The 15,201-nt window shown below is 32.7% G+C and overlaps 2 protein-coding genes and 1 non-coding gene across 4 annotated transcripts; 1 reads left to right on the top strand and 2 right to left on the bottom strand.

Moving 5' to 3' along the window:
• Positions 1–2,501: 2,501 nt before the first annotated feature.
• LOC130978473 (uncharacterized) lies at positions 2,502–3,701 on the top strand. The gene has a single exon (XM_057902254.1). The coding sequence runs from the start codon at positions 2,502–2,504 to the stop codon at positions 3,699–3,701; it is 1,200 nt and encodes a 399-aa protein (XP_057758237.1).
• Positions 3,702–6,065: 2,364 nt separating this feature from the next.
• Positions 6,066–8,356, bottom strand: LOC130945480 (expansin-like B1). 2 transcript variants are annotated; one of them, XM_057874192.1, is made up of 4 exons: positions 8,141–8,356; positions 7,489–7,598; positions 6,669–7,001; positions 6,066–6,368 (listed from the first exon to the last, which is right to left on the bottom strand). In XM_057874192.1, exons 1-4 carry the CDS (start codon positions 8,280–8,282, stop codon positions 6,174–6,176), a joined length of 780 nt encoding a protein of 259 aa, XP_057730175.1. In that variant the 5' UTR covers positions 8,283–8,356; the 3' UTR covers positions 6,066–6,173. The 2 variants fall into 2 exon arrangements, with proteins under 2 accessions (XP_057730175.1, XP_057730182.1); XM_057874199.1 differs by having other exon boundaries at positions 6,669–6,983.
• Positions 8,357–13,618: 5,262 nt separating this feature from the next.
• Positions 13,619–13,725, bottom strand: LOC130947566 (small nucleolar RNA R71). Its single transcript, XR_009072716.1, has one exon. It is a non-coding gene; the product is annotated as a small nucleolar RNA R71 (small nucleolar RNA).
• Between the last annotated feature and the right edge of the window lie 1,476 nt (positions 13,726–15,201).

Raw genomic sequence — 15,201 nt, 5'->3', positions numbered from 1 at the left:
TTACATAATCAACAATATCATGAGAATTGATAACAAGATTGTAAGTCTCAAGGCAGTCGGTTTCAAATTTCAATTTTCGTTATTCCTTTGTGATATCAATTAAAAGTACATCCTAAAAAAATTTTCAATATATAAGAATAACTATAATAGAAGAATTTAGAATCTCATTTACTGTGTGTTAGTAAAATATGAGGACCTATTATTAAAGTAAACAAAAAGTAAGTTTTTTCACGAGCTTCAAAATAATAGAAGTCCTGAGGGACTCTCTTTCTTTCAAAGAAATAATATTTTATTAATAAAATTAATACTTTATATACATAATACATATGTGAGCTCACGTTAGATATATTATACTTTACATATATAATTAATTATTATAATTATTAATAAATTAAATATGATTTAATTATTTTAAAATTATAAAATAATTAAATTATATTTAATTTATTAATAATTATAATAATTAATTAATTAAAAGATTAAATTTTTATTTAATTAATGATTTATTTATTATATTTAGTTAGCCATTGCAAAATTAGTCGTTGCAAAACTAGCCATTAAAAACTAGCTGTTACTATGTTACCGTTATTATTAATAAATTAATATTTTGTTACTCTATATATACCATTTAGATACACTTCTATTCTCACACTTTCTACTACTTTTCTTCATCTTCTTCCAAGTTTACGAACTCAAAATTCTGCTAATATTATTTTTTGTTCGAAAAAATGGATCCAAACCAACTCAACTCTTTCTTCAATTACTTACAAAATTTTTCTCAAATTCTAAATACCCAACAATCTCAAACCTCAAACTCTCAAGTCCCAAATCAAAACTTCACACTACCGAATACATTTCAAAATTCAAATCCACAAAATCTTTCTAATTTCAATTTTCAAGCTCCTTATAATAATCAATTTCCTATATTCCAACCGCAAAATCAAAATTCACAAAAATCACATTTTCCATTTTCATCCATATTTAACCCCTTTATCAGAAATGTTACTCCAACATCTTTGCCGTTTCCAACTCAATTCCGTGCATCAAGACATAACTCATCTAGTGTTGGTGGCTCTTCTAACCCATCTTCTCATACTCCTATACAATCTAGTCCAAATTTATAATATTCAGATTTTGCCAACCCTCGTGGATTAGATGCTATCAACCTCAATGATGATGATATTGAAGATTGGAGGCAAGATAGTATTCAAAACTGGCATTAGAAAGAGGATGAGATGTTGAGCAGTACATGGTTAAATGTTCAACTGACCCTATAGTTGGTACCGATCAAAAGGGAAAAACATTTTGGAGTCGAATTCATAGTTACTGTGTAGAATTTCGCTATGACATGACAAGGGGAGTAGTTACATGTAAGAAACGATGGTATAAGATCAACAAGGCTGTTGCACAATTTGCTGGTTGCTACGATCAAGCTAGTCGAAACATAAGGAGTGGTTCGAACGCTGATGATATAAAGGAGTTGGCCTATAAACTTTATTCCACAAATTATGGTCAAAAATTCACTTTTGAGAGGCATTGGAACATGCTTAGGTTGGAGCAAAAATGAAGAAGCCAACTACCTACACAGAGTGGCGGCTCAAAGAGAACCAAGGTTAGTGCAATTGGAGCATACTCATCCTCATCAAACCAAGAAACACCATTGGCTGACGAACCCGGTGTGGACTCTCCCGTTCGCCCACAAGGATCAAAGAAGAGCAAGCGAAAAGGTAAGGAAAAAGCACAAATGTCTGAAGATTTTAGCGAAAAGAAATCATCAGTTGTTAAAAAATTTTCTCTCATGGAAGATATTAAGAATGTTAGAGAAAAAGAACTAATAGATAGGGAAAAAGAAAGAGAAGAGGAGAGGGAACATAGAGCAAAGATTATGGCAATCAAAGAAAAGGAGTTACAAATTCAAGCGGCAATGAAAAAACAAGAATTACAAACTCAGAGGTATCTTAAAGAAATAGAGATAAATGCAAAAGAAAGGGAAATGGAAAGGATGGCCAAAGAAAGAGAAAGGAAAATGGATATACAAATACTTAATGCTGACACGTCTACAATGAGTGAAAAATGACGAGCGCTTCATGAAATTGCATGTGAGAAAATAATCGCCAAGTGGTTTACTTAATGGTTCCTTGTAATAATAGAGTTATGTAGTATGTGATGTAGTTTGTTTTATTTATTTCTAATGTAATTTTTTAAATTAGTCTATATTATTGTGCCGTTATTGTTCATGAAAGTGACTGTTGCAAAATTAGCCGTTGCAAAACTAACCATTACAAAACTAGCCATTAAGTAGTCGTTGTATAATGAGTCATTGTAAAACTAGTCGTTAAGTAGCCGTTGTAAAACTAGCCGTTGAGGAGTAGGTACTTATTGCAGACACACTTATAAATATCAACTATCAATGGCTCCGCAACTTCACTTCAACTCTTGTTTCTCACCTCGAAAGAAAACTAAAAATTACATTTCTAGATATAGCTAGAAATTTTGATTTTATGTTTAATGAGGCTTTGTATGGCAAAAAAAGACGGCAAGATAACACACTCATAGATAATTGGATCGATGAGTGTTTACTCGAAGATTCAGAAGAAGAAGATATCGATAGAAGCTCTATCCCAACTACTCGTAGATGGATCAACAGAGATCGAGAAGCAGAACATGATCGCCTTTTTCAAGATTACTTTGCAGATGAACCGGTGTATAATGCTGACATTTTTCGACGAAGATTTCGAATGAGAAAACATGTGTTCCTTCGGATAGTAGCTGCTCTCTCAACCGTCTATCCGTATTTCCAACAGAGGATTGATGCAACTAGAAGAAGAGGCTTGTTGCCACTCCAAAAATGTACCGTTGTGATACGGATGTTAGCATATGACATAGCAGCTGATGCTGTTGATGATTATGTGTGCATAGGCGAGAGCACTACAATTGAATGCTTGAAAAAGTTTGTTGAAGGTGTCATTTTGGTGTTCGAGGATGAATACTTGCGAAAACCCAATCCAAATTACGTACGACGCCTGCTACAAATGGCGGAGGGTCGTGGCTTCCGTGGCATGTTGGGTAGCATTGACTGCATTCATTGGCAATGGAAAAATTGTCCAAAGGCGTGGAAAGTTATGTACATGAGTGGTTATCGTGGGGTTGCAACCATAGTACTTGAGGTTGTAGCATCTTCAGACCTTTGGATATGGCATGCGTTCTTTGGAGTTTTTTGTTCAAATAACGATATCAACGTGTTAGATTGTTCTCCAGTGTTCGATGATATTCTAAATGACCGTGCTCTGGAGGTAAATTATACTATTAATGGTAATAATTATACTATGGGATACTATTTAGTAGATGGTATTTATCCTGAATGGGCCACATTTGTCAAATCAATCTCAAAGCCACAAGAAGAAAAACGCAAGTTATTTGCACAATATCAAGAAGGGCAAAGAAAAGATGTGGAGCGAGCATTCGGAGTGTTGCAAGCACGCTTTGCAATTATACATGGTCCAGCTCGCTTTTGGGAAAAGAAAAAGCTTGCCAACATAATGAGAGCTTGTATTATATTGCATAATATGATTGTTGAGGATGAAAGAGACACTTATGCAGAAAATTTCGCTCAAGACTTAGAGTATGATGATGTCGAAAATGGCTTATCACAATCTCAGTTGAGAGAAGAAGATTTTGCACCATACCATCAATTTTTCTAAAGAAATGCCCAACTTCGAAATAGGCAGCAACATAGACAATTGAAAGAGGACTTGATTGAACACATATGGCAATTTCACAATGCTTGTCGTCAATTACAGAGCTTTATTATGTTTTTCTTTGTATTAAGTAATTTTACAAATTAATGTAATCCCGAATTATATATTGTGTATTATTGTTATATATGAATTTATTTAATATTAATATCTTTTAATAGTGAATTATTTTTAAATTTATAAATTTAAATTATATTATTGAAAAAAATTAATTATATTAATTTTAAGTATTTTAATTAATTAATTAAGTGGGACCACAACAGGGACTAAAGTTAGTTCCTAAGAAGAGAGAGATGCTTTGAGTTCCTATTTACTATTTATGACACAAAAATTGAGATGAAATTACTTTTTATGACAGGTGGGCTATAAATAGAAACTGGGATGAGTTCCCTACTGGAGATGGTCTAAATTTTATCTTAATCCAAAATTGAAAAAAAAAGGTTGAGAGAAATGAAAAAATCTAATTTTTAGCCTTTCCAATAATACAAATTTCGAAAAATATATATTAAAAAAATATTCACCTCAGAAAAATTCTCTAAAGATTGGATGTGAAATAAAAAGAGAAGAAGCCTAAATAAATATGCATACAGATACATACATGAGAGAGAGAGAGAGAGAGAGAGAGAGAGAGAGAGAGAGAGAGAGAGAGAGAGAGAGAGAGAGAGAGAGAGAGAGAGAGAGAGAGAGAGAGAGATTAGGGGAAAAAAATAACGTGATATGCGTTAAAATTGAGAGATTCAAAGTGTTGAGATTCGATTTTGTAAAAGAAGATAAAAGAATAGAGAAGAGGCAGAAGCTATTTAAGCAGGGAGAATAAGGTGACTGAGAGAAGTGAGTGTACGCATAGTAGTCAAGGAATAGAAGAAAAAACATAGCACCTATTATAGAAAAAATAAGAAGTAAGACTATATTAAACCACTTAAAAAGATGTAGTTAAGGAATAGAAGAAAAAACATAACACATAAAAAATGCATATTTCTCTTTCCCAAACACTTACCTTAACAGAGACGATGTGGATCAACAGACCAATGCAACAACGATGATGATTATGCACGCCACATTTGACTTGATTTTTTCTAGAGAAAAATCGCACGACACATCAGCTTAGATTAACAGTATTAAAGAGTAGGAAAAGAACAAGAATCTTTGTTTTTTAGTGGAAGGAAGAGGGACAGAAGTTGGAATTTTAACATCATGGAGAAAAAATATATCAAACACACCATACGATGTCGTTTTAACCAAAACACGCACCAAATCCAATACAACGTCATTTTTGGAGTGCTAACGTAGTTGGAAGCAATTCACCTCAGCTTTTCAATGGCCAATGATAGACACAAACTGCTTGAAGGATTACTATGAGTTCTAAAGTGTAATTTCGAGAACATAATTGAATAATTATTAATTTTAGGGATTAGTTTGAGGCAAAAATCTAACTTTAAAGGGATTGGGATAGTAATTAAGGAAAAGAATATTTGTAAGAATGGTTTTTTAGAAATGATATTGATATTAAGGAGGTGTTAACTTAGATCCTAAGTTGGGGTGGTTCTCGAAAGGAATAAGGCGAATTATTAGTTGACAATAATCTAATAAATTAGTAGCAAGGGTAATTTCTGCAAGAAATTTGAATTCTTAAATCACTCTTCGTCCAAAAAGTATAAGATTAAGGTTTTATATCACAAATGAAAGATGTGTTTTTATCTAGAATGTTCAGATATAAGAATTTAAAAGTATTTGAGTAGGACCTATCTTATTTTATTGCGAATCTAATCTTAGTATGTATTAAGATATATGCTTCTTATGGGCCAACATGCATTTAGAAGAGGTGTTCTTAGACCAACTATTACATTGGATTGCTAGTGAATTTTGTCATTATACGCTATGTAATACTAAATAGAAAGATAAAATTAATTAATTTAGGTCAGTTGAGTGACCAACTCACTTATCCATTTAAAGTAAATGTTGATTATTCGAATTTTACCTTATGTATATACTAATTTATTGGCCAACAATAAACCTTTAAATAAAATTCAGATTTGCGACAAAAAATTAGTCATTAACAATGAAAAGAATTTTGAATAGAATTAAAGAGAACAAGTATTAAATTTTGACAGTCCAACAAAAAATGTCATTAATGAGGGATCACATTTAAAATCTATAATAATATTATATGTATATAAAAATTAATTACCAAATTAGTTATTCATATAAAATATATACTAAAATATAAATTATTTATTAAAATAAATTTAATAACATATATCTATACACAAATATATAATTATTAACATTAAATAATTGATGTGAGCCATATATTTTATTATATTATATTATAAATATTTTTTGCCAGTACTCTCATATTAAGATTCCAATGCAAATAGAGATGTCATCATGTGTCTGCAATTCTAATTGATTTGAAAGTTAGAACTGAAGGCCAGTGTCATATGCTTCCCCAGCATTCCAATCACTGGGGATAGGTTTCTTGGGATGCACCCAAACAAGCCTTTCACCACAATCCATTTGGAACCTTAAGGTGATTTTACCACTTGGTGGGTTCTCATAATCAAAAACTGTTCCATACACCCTTCGCAGTGGACTCCATTCTTTGTGATCTTCCTGTAATAACATTGATGATAACATTACATCGATGTAAACACACAAGAACACAAGCAATTAAATAAATGGAAAATGAATGGCAACTTCGATATTTATTCAATCCTTTATTAGTTTAGACATTAGAAATTGATACATTAATAAGAATTTTAGAGTGAACACTTAGTTATCATCAATTTAAATTTTCAGAGATTCTCTTAAACTATTTGTCGTGTCAAATAATTAAGTAATATTTACATTGATATAAAAAATATTTAGTAAATTAAATAAATGTGTATATGTATATATTTTATTTATACGTACCTGCCACAACTGAACAGCAGCAACGTCACATTTTCCACCAACATTGAGAAGCAACATAGCAAAGTAATAAGGATTATTGCTCTTTTCATGGATCTTAACAAGAACATTGCGGTTAGAGTATTTACAAGAGACCCTCTTGTATTCAATGTCCACAACACCATATTTCATCAACTTTGCAGAAGCAGCTGAGTCACGTGCCAAATTTGAGAATGCATGTTCGCTCATTATGAACTCTGTTCTGTCTCCTTCACCGTAATCTGTTACTACTACACGTGTTCCATCTTCGTCACAATATTGTGCTATTTTACACCGAATCTGAATTATCAATTTATCCTGTAATTAATTGGTAAATACATATTCACTATATATTATTTCTAGATTTAATTTGGTAAACCTAATTAATTAAAAATTATATATATCATTTAGCATTCGTCATTAAAAAATGGAAAATAAATAAAAGAAAAATGAATAAATAAGTCCTTGACCTTTTTATTTATAGATATTTAAATTCTTGAAAATTTAAAAATATATTTAAATTTTTGACCTTCTCAAAATCTAAATATATTGATTTCTAGGTCTAATTTGTCTCATTTTAAAAACTCTTCAACGTGTACATTCGTATATTGGCCAGGTCAATACAACAAAAGTCACATTTGATTTTTTTTGTTGGGTCTGACAGATTCAAATGGATAGAGGGATTAATTTGTCTAAATTTTAAAAATATCGAAAACTTAAATGTATTTTCAAATATTCAAAAATTTAAATATATGTGGACCAAAAGATTAAGGACCTATTAGCCATTTTCTCTAAATAAAATTACCTGATAACATGCGCCGCAACCACTTCCACCTTTCCAAATATCACCGGACACGGCTGCAACATTGCCACCGTTGACAGTCCTTCCGTACTCGCCATAGCCACAAGCTCCCCCTAAAGATATTAATATATTCATCCACAAACCATTGTTATTACATTTTTAATATTATAAGATATGTTGGAATTAAATTTTAGACCTTTTTACAGGTTATAAATACATCGTGGAATTCATTATTACAAGAGCTTTTGATTATTCTAATGTTATGAAAAAATTAGTTTTCTAAAATTTAATGATTAAATATAAAGTTTATGAATTGTTTTTGGTTTGTCTTCATGTATTTCAATAAATTCAGTCTATCCAAAATTTATATATCGTCATCGCTAAGTTCGATTTAAATATCAAAAGTTCTTGTTAAAAAATGAATAAGTATATAATTAAGATATATAAAACTTAAGAGAGAGAATGTATATATAAATAGAAAATATTAAAAGATTATTAAAATTTATAATTTTTAATTCTTAATTAATAATTAATATTTAAAAATATGAAGTAAAAATATGTAATTGAATTAGTAGGTTAAAGAAACTAAAAATGGAAGACCGCACATATTGATTTTGTCTTCGGAAAGAAATAAAATGAAAGAGTAGGGCTATACATGGATTCCCGTAGCCATCAGGGGTATTGTAATAAGATGCTCTTGATTTCCTATATGAATCCGCAAAACAGCACACTGCACTATTTAAGACCAATAATATGAGACAAACAACCCCAAGTTTGTGCATAAAACTAAGCTCCATTTCTATATAATATATATATGGTGACAACTGACAAACACTTGGTCACAAATAGGTAGGTGATGAAATAATAAAACTATTTGTGAAGTAACAATGATAGATAATAACTATTAACAAGAGAGAAAGCGTATGGTTTATAGTATGAAATTAACACAAAAACATGGGGTGTCATATTTATAGCATAGTAGTGCTTCCTTATTGAGGTACCGTGGTGACCCACCACTTTTTAGTTTCTTTCAACGTTACGATTATTGAATGCTTAAGGATTCTCATAATGATGTGTAAATAGTTTTCAAACTTGGCTGCAGATGATTTACTTATGGGCAACTCCTAAAAATCGGCCATCGGATATTTTTTATTTATAATGTGAGATTCGAATTTCTAACTTTTTAGTTAATAATGTTAGGTAATTAATATTTTTAATTATTTTAAAATAATTTTGTTTATTTTAAAATATAAATCTTAAATCATAAATACTTAATTATAAATTTTAAATTATAAATTTAAATATTAAAATTCATTAATAATATTAACTAACTAAAAATTAGTTCTCCACACTTATTATTAATCAAATGATTCATTACAGGGTAGATCCACATATAATTAACGATACATAAATATAAGCATGTATGTTGAGAGCAATCAGAATGCAATATTGATCCATGTTATCAATGTTTTAAAATTTTGGTGCGTACATTCTTATACTAATGTGAAAGTTTGACATATTCTTAATTAATCAATCGGAAATTATATACTAAATGGAATATATAACATTCAGTAATTAAGGTTTTCAACAATTTCGTTTTAGTTTCTAATTCTTAGTTAAAATTCTATATATTGTTCATTAATGTAATTAGTTGTATAAATGCTAATAAATATTTGGTGAATGCTATCATACTCTCTCTAAAATAAAGAGTAAATTATCCATTGTGATATATATAGTGTTTATAATTACAATTAAGTTGAATGTTAACCATAACAATTAGGTATATATTCTTTACTTTTCTTTTTCTCTCTTGTGATTATTTAAATTTAGTTTAGTACCACCAGTCTAGGTGGTGGTGGTGGCTATCACCGCCGAAAAAATCTCTTTGCGGTGAACTCACAAATCCATCAACAAGGTGCAAGTACGTATTCAGCTCGTTACACGTGGCAATATTTGTGCTACCAAGGTACGGAGAATCTCTGCTACATAGGCACAACTCCATCATCTTCTGTATGGTGATAACATCTTCGAAATTCACTATCCGCAAAACCTTTGTCCCCTAAACATTAGCATGTCTTCATGGTTAGTTGAAGGAGATAAAATAAATGAGTAGGAACATGTAAAAACTCATGTAATGCTTGCAACCTATATATGTGAATGCAACTATATGATTCTTGTCCACTTGATCAAGAATAAATAAGCTCTTCAAAACAATTACAAATCAAGCTCCACTAATTCAATTCTCATACAGTAAGAACAGATAAAAATGCAAGAAGGTAGCTTGATGAGCGGATAATTTATACGTTTTTTGGCATTGTTTTTAGGTAGTTTTTAGTATGATCTAGCTACTTTTAGGGATGTTTTCATTAGTTTTTATGCTAAATTCACATTTCTGGACTTTACTATGAGTTTGTGTGTTTTTCTGTAATTTCAGGTATTTTCTGGCTGAAATTGAGGGACTTGAGCAAAACTCTGAGAAGGAGGTTGACAAAGGACTGCTGATGCTGTTGGAATCTGACCTCCCTGCACTTGAAATGGATTTTCTGGAGCTACAGAACTCCAAATGGCGCGCTCTCAATAGCGTTGGAAAGTAGACATCCAGAGCTTTCTAGCAATATATAATAGACCATATTTTATTCGGGAATTGACGACGTAAAGTGGCGCTCAACGCCAAGTACATGCTGCTGTCTGGAGTTAAACGCCAGAAACACGTCACAACCCGGAGTTGAACGCCAGAAACACGCTATAACTCGGCGTTCAACTCCAATAAAAGCCTCAGCTCGTGGATAGATCAAGCTCAGCCCAAACATACACCAAGTGGGGCCCGGAAGTAGATTTATGCATCAATTACTTACTTCTGTAAACCCTAGTAGCTAGTCTAGTATATATAGGACATTTAACTATTGTATTAGACATCTCTCGACCATTCGGTCTTTTGATCACCTTCATGGGGGCTGGCCATTCGGCCATGCCTGAACCTTTCACTTATGTATTTTCAACGGTGGAGTTTCTACACACCATAGATTAAGGGTGTGGAGCTCTGCTGTACCTCAAGTTTCAATACAATTACTATTATTTTCTATTCAATTCTCTTTTATTCTTATTCCAAGATATACGTTGCACTTCAACTTGATGAATATAATTATCCGTGACACTCATCATCATTCTCACCTAAGAACGCGCGTGACTGACAACCACTTCCGTTCTACCTTAGGCCGGGCGCATATCTCTTAGATTTCCCAACAGAATCTTCGTGGTATAAGCTAGATAGATGGCGGCATTCATGGGAATCCGGAAAGTCTAACCTTGTCTGTGGTATTCTGAGTAGGATTCCGAGAATCTGGAAAGTCTAACCTTGTCTGTGGTATTCCGAGTAGGATTCCGGTATTGAATGACTGTGACGAGCTTCAAACTCCTGAAGGCTGGGCGTTAGTGACAAACGCAAAAGAATCAAGGGATTCTATTCCAACCTGATTGAGAACTGACAGATGATTAGCCGTGCTGTGACAGAGCATTTGGACCATTTTCACTGAGAGGATGAGATGTAGCCATCGACACGGGTGATGCCTCCAGACGATTAGGCATGCAGTGACAGCGCATAGGACCATTTTCCCGAGAGGATGAAAAGTAGCCATTGACGACGGTGATGCCCTACATACAGCTTGCCATGGAAAGGAGTAAGAAGGATTGGATGAATGTAATAAGAATGTAGAAATACAAGAGGAGCACAGCATCTCCATACGCCTATCTGAAATTCCCACTATTGATTTACATAAGTATTTCTATCCCTTTTTATTTTAATTATCTTTATTTATCCAATCTAATCACATTTGACTTTATGAGTCCACTTAACTGGGATTTACAAGGTGACCATAGCTTGCTTCATACCAACAATCTCTGTGGGATCGACCCTTACTCACGTAAGGTATTACTTGGATGACCCAGTACACTTGCTGGTTAAGTTGAACGGAGTTGTGTCCACACATAGCCAATAGCCATTAAATAAATCTCATGCAAATACAAAGAGGGTCACAATTTCGTCCACCAAGTTTTTGGCGCCGTTGCCGGGGATTGTTCGAGTTTGGACAACTGACGGTTCATCTTGTTGCTCAGATTAGGTAATTTTCTTTTCAAAAATCTTTTTCAAAATTTTTCTTTTATTTTTCGTTTTTCCAAACTTTATTTTCGAAAAAATTAATAAAAATCCAAAAAAAAAATAATAAAATCATAAAAATAAAAAATATTTTATGTTTCTTGTTTGAGTCTTGAGTCAACTTTTAAGTTTGGTGTCAATTGCATGCTTTTAAAATTTTTTTTTCTTGCATTTTTCGAAAATTCATGCATTCATGGTGTTCTTCATGATCTTCAAGTTGTTCTTGACAAGTCTTCTTGTTTGATCTTGATGTTTTCTTGTTTTGTGTTGTTTGTTGTTTTTCATATGCATTTTTCGTTTGTTAGAGTCCATGCATTAAAGATCTCTAAGTTTGGTGTCTTGCATGTTTTCTTTGCATTAAAAATTTTTTTTTTCAAAAATATGTTCTTGATGTTCATCATGATCTTCAAAGTGTTCTTGGTGTTCATCTTGACATTCATAGTGTTCTTGCATGCATCATGTGTTTTGATCCAAAATTTTTATGTTTTGGGTCATAATTGTGTTTTTCTCTCTCATAATTAAAATATTCAAAAATAAAAATATCTTTTCCTTATTTTTCTCATAATTTTCGAAAATTTGAGTTGACTTAGTCAAAAATTTTCAAAATTAGTTGTTTCTTACAAGTCAAGTCAAATTTTCAATTTTAAAAATCTTATCTCTTTAAAATCTTATTCAAAAATTATATCTTTTTCATTTTTTTCTATTTTTCGAAAATTTCAAAAATCTTTTTCAAAATATTTTCAAAATCTTTTTCTTATCTTTATATCATATTTTCGAAAATTCACTAACAATTAATGTGATTGATTCAAAAATTTGAAGTTTGTTACTTTCGTGTTAAGAAAGGTTCAATCTTTAAGTTCTAGAATCTTATCTTTTAGTTTCTTGTTAGTAATTAATTTTAATTTAAAAATTAATTCTTTTTCAAACATATCTTGTCATATCTTTTATATCTTATTTTTTTTCTCAAAATTTTATCGTTTTCAAAAATTTGATTTCAAATATCTTATCTAACTTCTTATCTTCTTATCTTTTCAAATTTTGATTTTAATATCTTTTTCAATTAACTCTTTGACTTTGTGTTTGTTTCTTATCTTTTTCAAAACCACCTAACTATTTTTCCCTCTCTAATTTTCGAAAATATCTCATCTCTTCTTCAAAAATTCTTTTTGTTTTAAATTTTAATTTTAATTATATCTTATCTTCAATTTTCAAAAACCACTAACCTCTTTTTCAAAATTATTTTCAAAATTCTCCCTCTCTTTTCTTATTCTATTTAATTATTTATTTACTAACACTTCTCTTCACCTCCCCTGTCCTTACTCTTTATACAGACTATTCATTCTTCTTCACTCTTCTCCCCTTTCTTTTTCTACTAACATAAAGGAATCTCTATATTGTGACATAGAGGATTCCTCTTTCTTTTCTTGTTTTCTTCTCCTTCATATGAGTAGGAACAAGGACAAAAGCACTCTTGTTGAAGCTGATCCTGAACCTGAAAGGACTCTGAAGAGGAAACTAAGAGAAGCTAAATTACAACAATCCAGAAGTAACCTTTCAGAAATTTTCGAACAAGAGAAGGAGATGGCAGCCGAACCCAATAATGATAATGCAAGAAGGATGCTTGGTGACATTACCAAACCAACATCCAAATTTGATGGAAGAAGCATCTCCATTCCTGCCATTGGAGCAAACAATTTTGAGCTGAAACCTCAGCTAGTTGCCTTAATGCAACAAAACTGCAAGTTCTATGGACTTCCATCTGAAGATCCTTATCAGTTTTTAACTGAGTTCTTGCAGATCTGTGAGACTGTTAAGACAAATTAAGTAGATCCTGAAGTCTATAGGCTCATGCTTTTCCCTTTTGCTGTAAGAGACAGAGCTAGAATATGGTTGGACTCACAACCTAAAGATAGCCTGGACTCCTGGGATAAGCTGGTCACGGCTTTCTTGGATAAATTCTTTCCTCCTCAAAAGCTGAGCAAGCTTAGAGTGGATGTTCAGACCTTCAAACAGAAAGATGGTGAATCCCTCTATGAAGCTTGGGAAAGATACAAGCAGTTGACCAAAAGGTGTCCATCTGATATGTTTTCAGAATGGACCATATTAGATATATTCTATTATGGTCTATCTGAGTTTTCGAAAATGTCATTGGACCATTCTGCAGGTGGATCCATCCACCTAAAGAAAACACCTGCAGAAGCTCAAGAACTCATTGACATGGTTGCAAATAACCAATTTATGTACACTTCTGAGAGGAATTCCGTGAATAATGGGATACCTCAGAAGAAAGGAGTTCTTGAAATTGATGCTCTGAATGCCATATTGGCTCAGAACAAAGTGTTGACTCAGCAAGTCAACATGATCTCTCAAAGTCTGAATGGATGGCAAAATGCATCCAACAGTACTAAAGAGGCAGCTTCTGAAGAAGCTTATGATCCTGAGAACCCTGCAATAGCAGAGGTAAATTACATGGGTGAACCTTATGGAAACACCTATAATTCATCATGGAGAAATCATCCAAATTTCTCATGGAAGGATCAACAAGTGGGCCAGCTGAGTAAGAAAGTCATTGAAACTCCTCCCAGTATTCTCCCGAGCAATACAGAAGAGAATCCAAAAGGAGAGTGCAAGGCCATTAATGTAATCAATATGGCCGAATGCACAAGGGAGGAGGAGGACAAAAATCCTAGTGAGGAAGACCTCCTGGGACGTCCCACAAGCAAGAAGGAGTTTCCTATTAAGGATCCAAAGGAATCTGAGGCTCATATAGAGACCATAGAGATTCCATTAAATCTCTTTCTGCCATTCATGAGCTCTAAAGACTATTCTTCCTCTGAAGAGGATGAAGATGTGACTGGAGAGCAAGTTGCTCAATATTTAGGAGCTATCATGAAGCTGAATGCCAAGTTGTTTGGTAATGAGACTTGGGAAAGTGAACCTCCCTTGCTCATTGGTGAACTAGACACCTGGATTCAGAAAATTTTACCTCAAAAGAGACAAGATCCTGGCAAGTTCTTAATACCTTGTACCATAAGCACCATGACCTTTGAAAAAGCTCTATATGATCTAGGGTCAGGGATAAATCTTATGCCACTCTCTGTAATGGAGAAGTTAGGGATCATTGAGGTACAACCTGCCTTATTCTCATTACAATTGGCAGACAAGTCATTATGACAAGCTTATGGAATAGTAGAGGACGTGTTAGTAAAGGTTGAAGGCCTTTACATCCCTGCTGATTTCATAATCTTAGACACTAGGAAGGAAGAGGATGAATGCATCATCCTTGGAAGACCTTTCCTAGCTACAGCAGGAGCTGTGATAGATGTCAACAGAGGTGAATTAGTCCTTCAATTGAATGGGGAGTACCTTGTGTTTAAGGCACACAGCCATCCCTCTGTGACAAAAGAGAGTAAGCATAAAGAGCTTCTCTCAAATCAGAGTCAAGAAGAGCCCCCACAGTCAAACTCTAAGTTTGGTGTTGGGAGGCCACAACCAAACACTAAGTTTGGTGTTAAGACCCCATATCCAAACTCTAAGTTTGGTGTTGGGACTATACAACATTG

The sequence above is a fragment of the Arachis stenosperma genome, chromosome 1 (assembly GCF_014773155.1).
Source record: "Arachis stenosperma cultivar V10309 chromosome 1, arast.V10309.gnm1.PFL2, whole genome shotgun sequence".
In the NCBI taxonomy this organism is placed as follows: Eukaryota; Viridiplantae; Streptophyta; class Magnoliopsida; order Fabales; family Fabaceae; genus Arachis; species Arachis stenosperma.
This window is presented reverse-complemented; position numbering and strand designations above follow the sequence as displayed.

Bases quoted from the DNA above. Each gene is read 5' to 3' on its own strand.
- LOC130945480 (XM_057874192.1), bottom strand. From the start codon at position 8,282: ATGGAGCTTAGTTTTATGCACAAACTTGGGGTTGTTTGTCTCATATTA. The intron at 7,599-8,140 runs GTATAGCCCTAC...TAATATCTTTAG, and splicing joins TGATGGCTACGGGAATCCAT to GGGGAGCTTGTGGCTATGGC. The intron at 6,369-6,668 runs GTACGTATAAAT...ATGTTATTACAG, and splicing joins CTGCTGTTCAGTTGTGGCAG to GAAGATCACAAAGAATGGAG.
- LOC130978473 (XM_057902254.1), top strand. From the start codon at position 2,502: ATGTTTAATGAGGCTTTGTATGGCAAAAAAAGACGGCAAGATAACACA.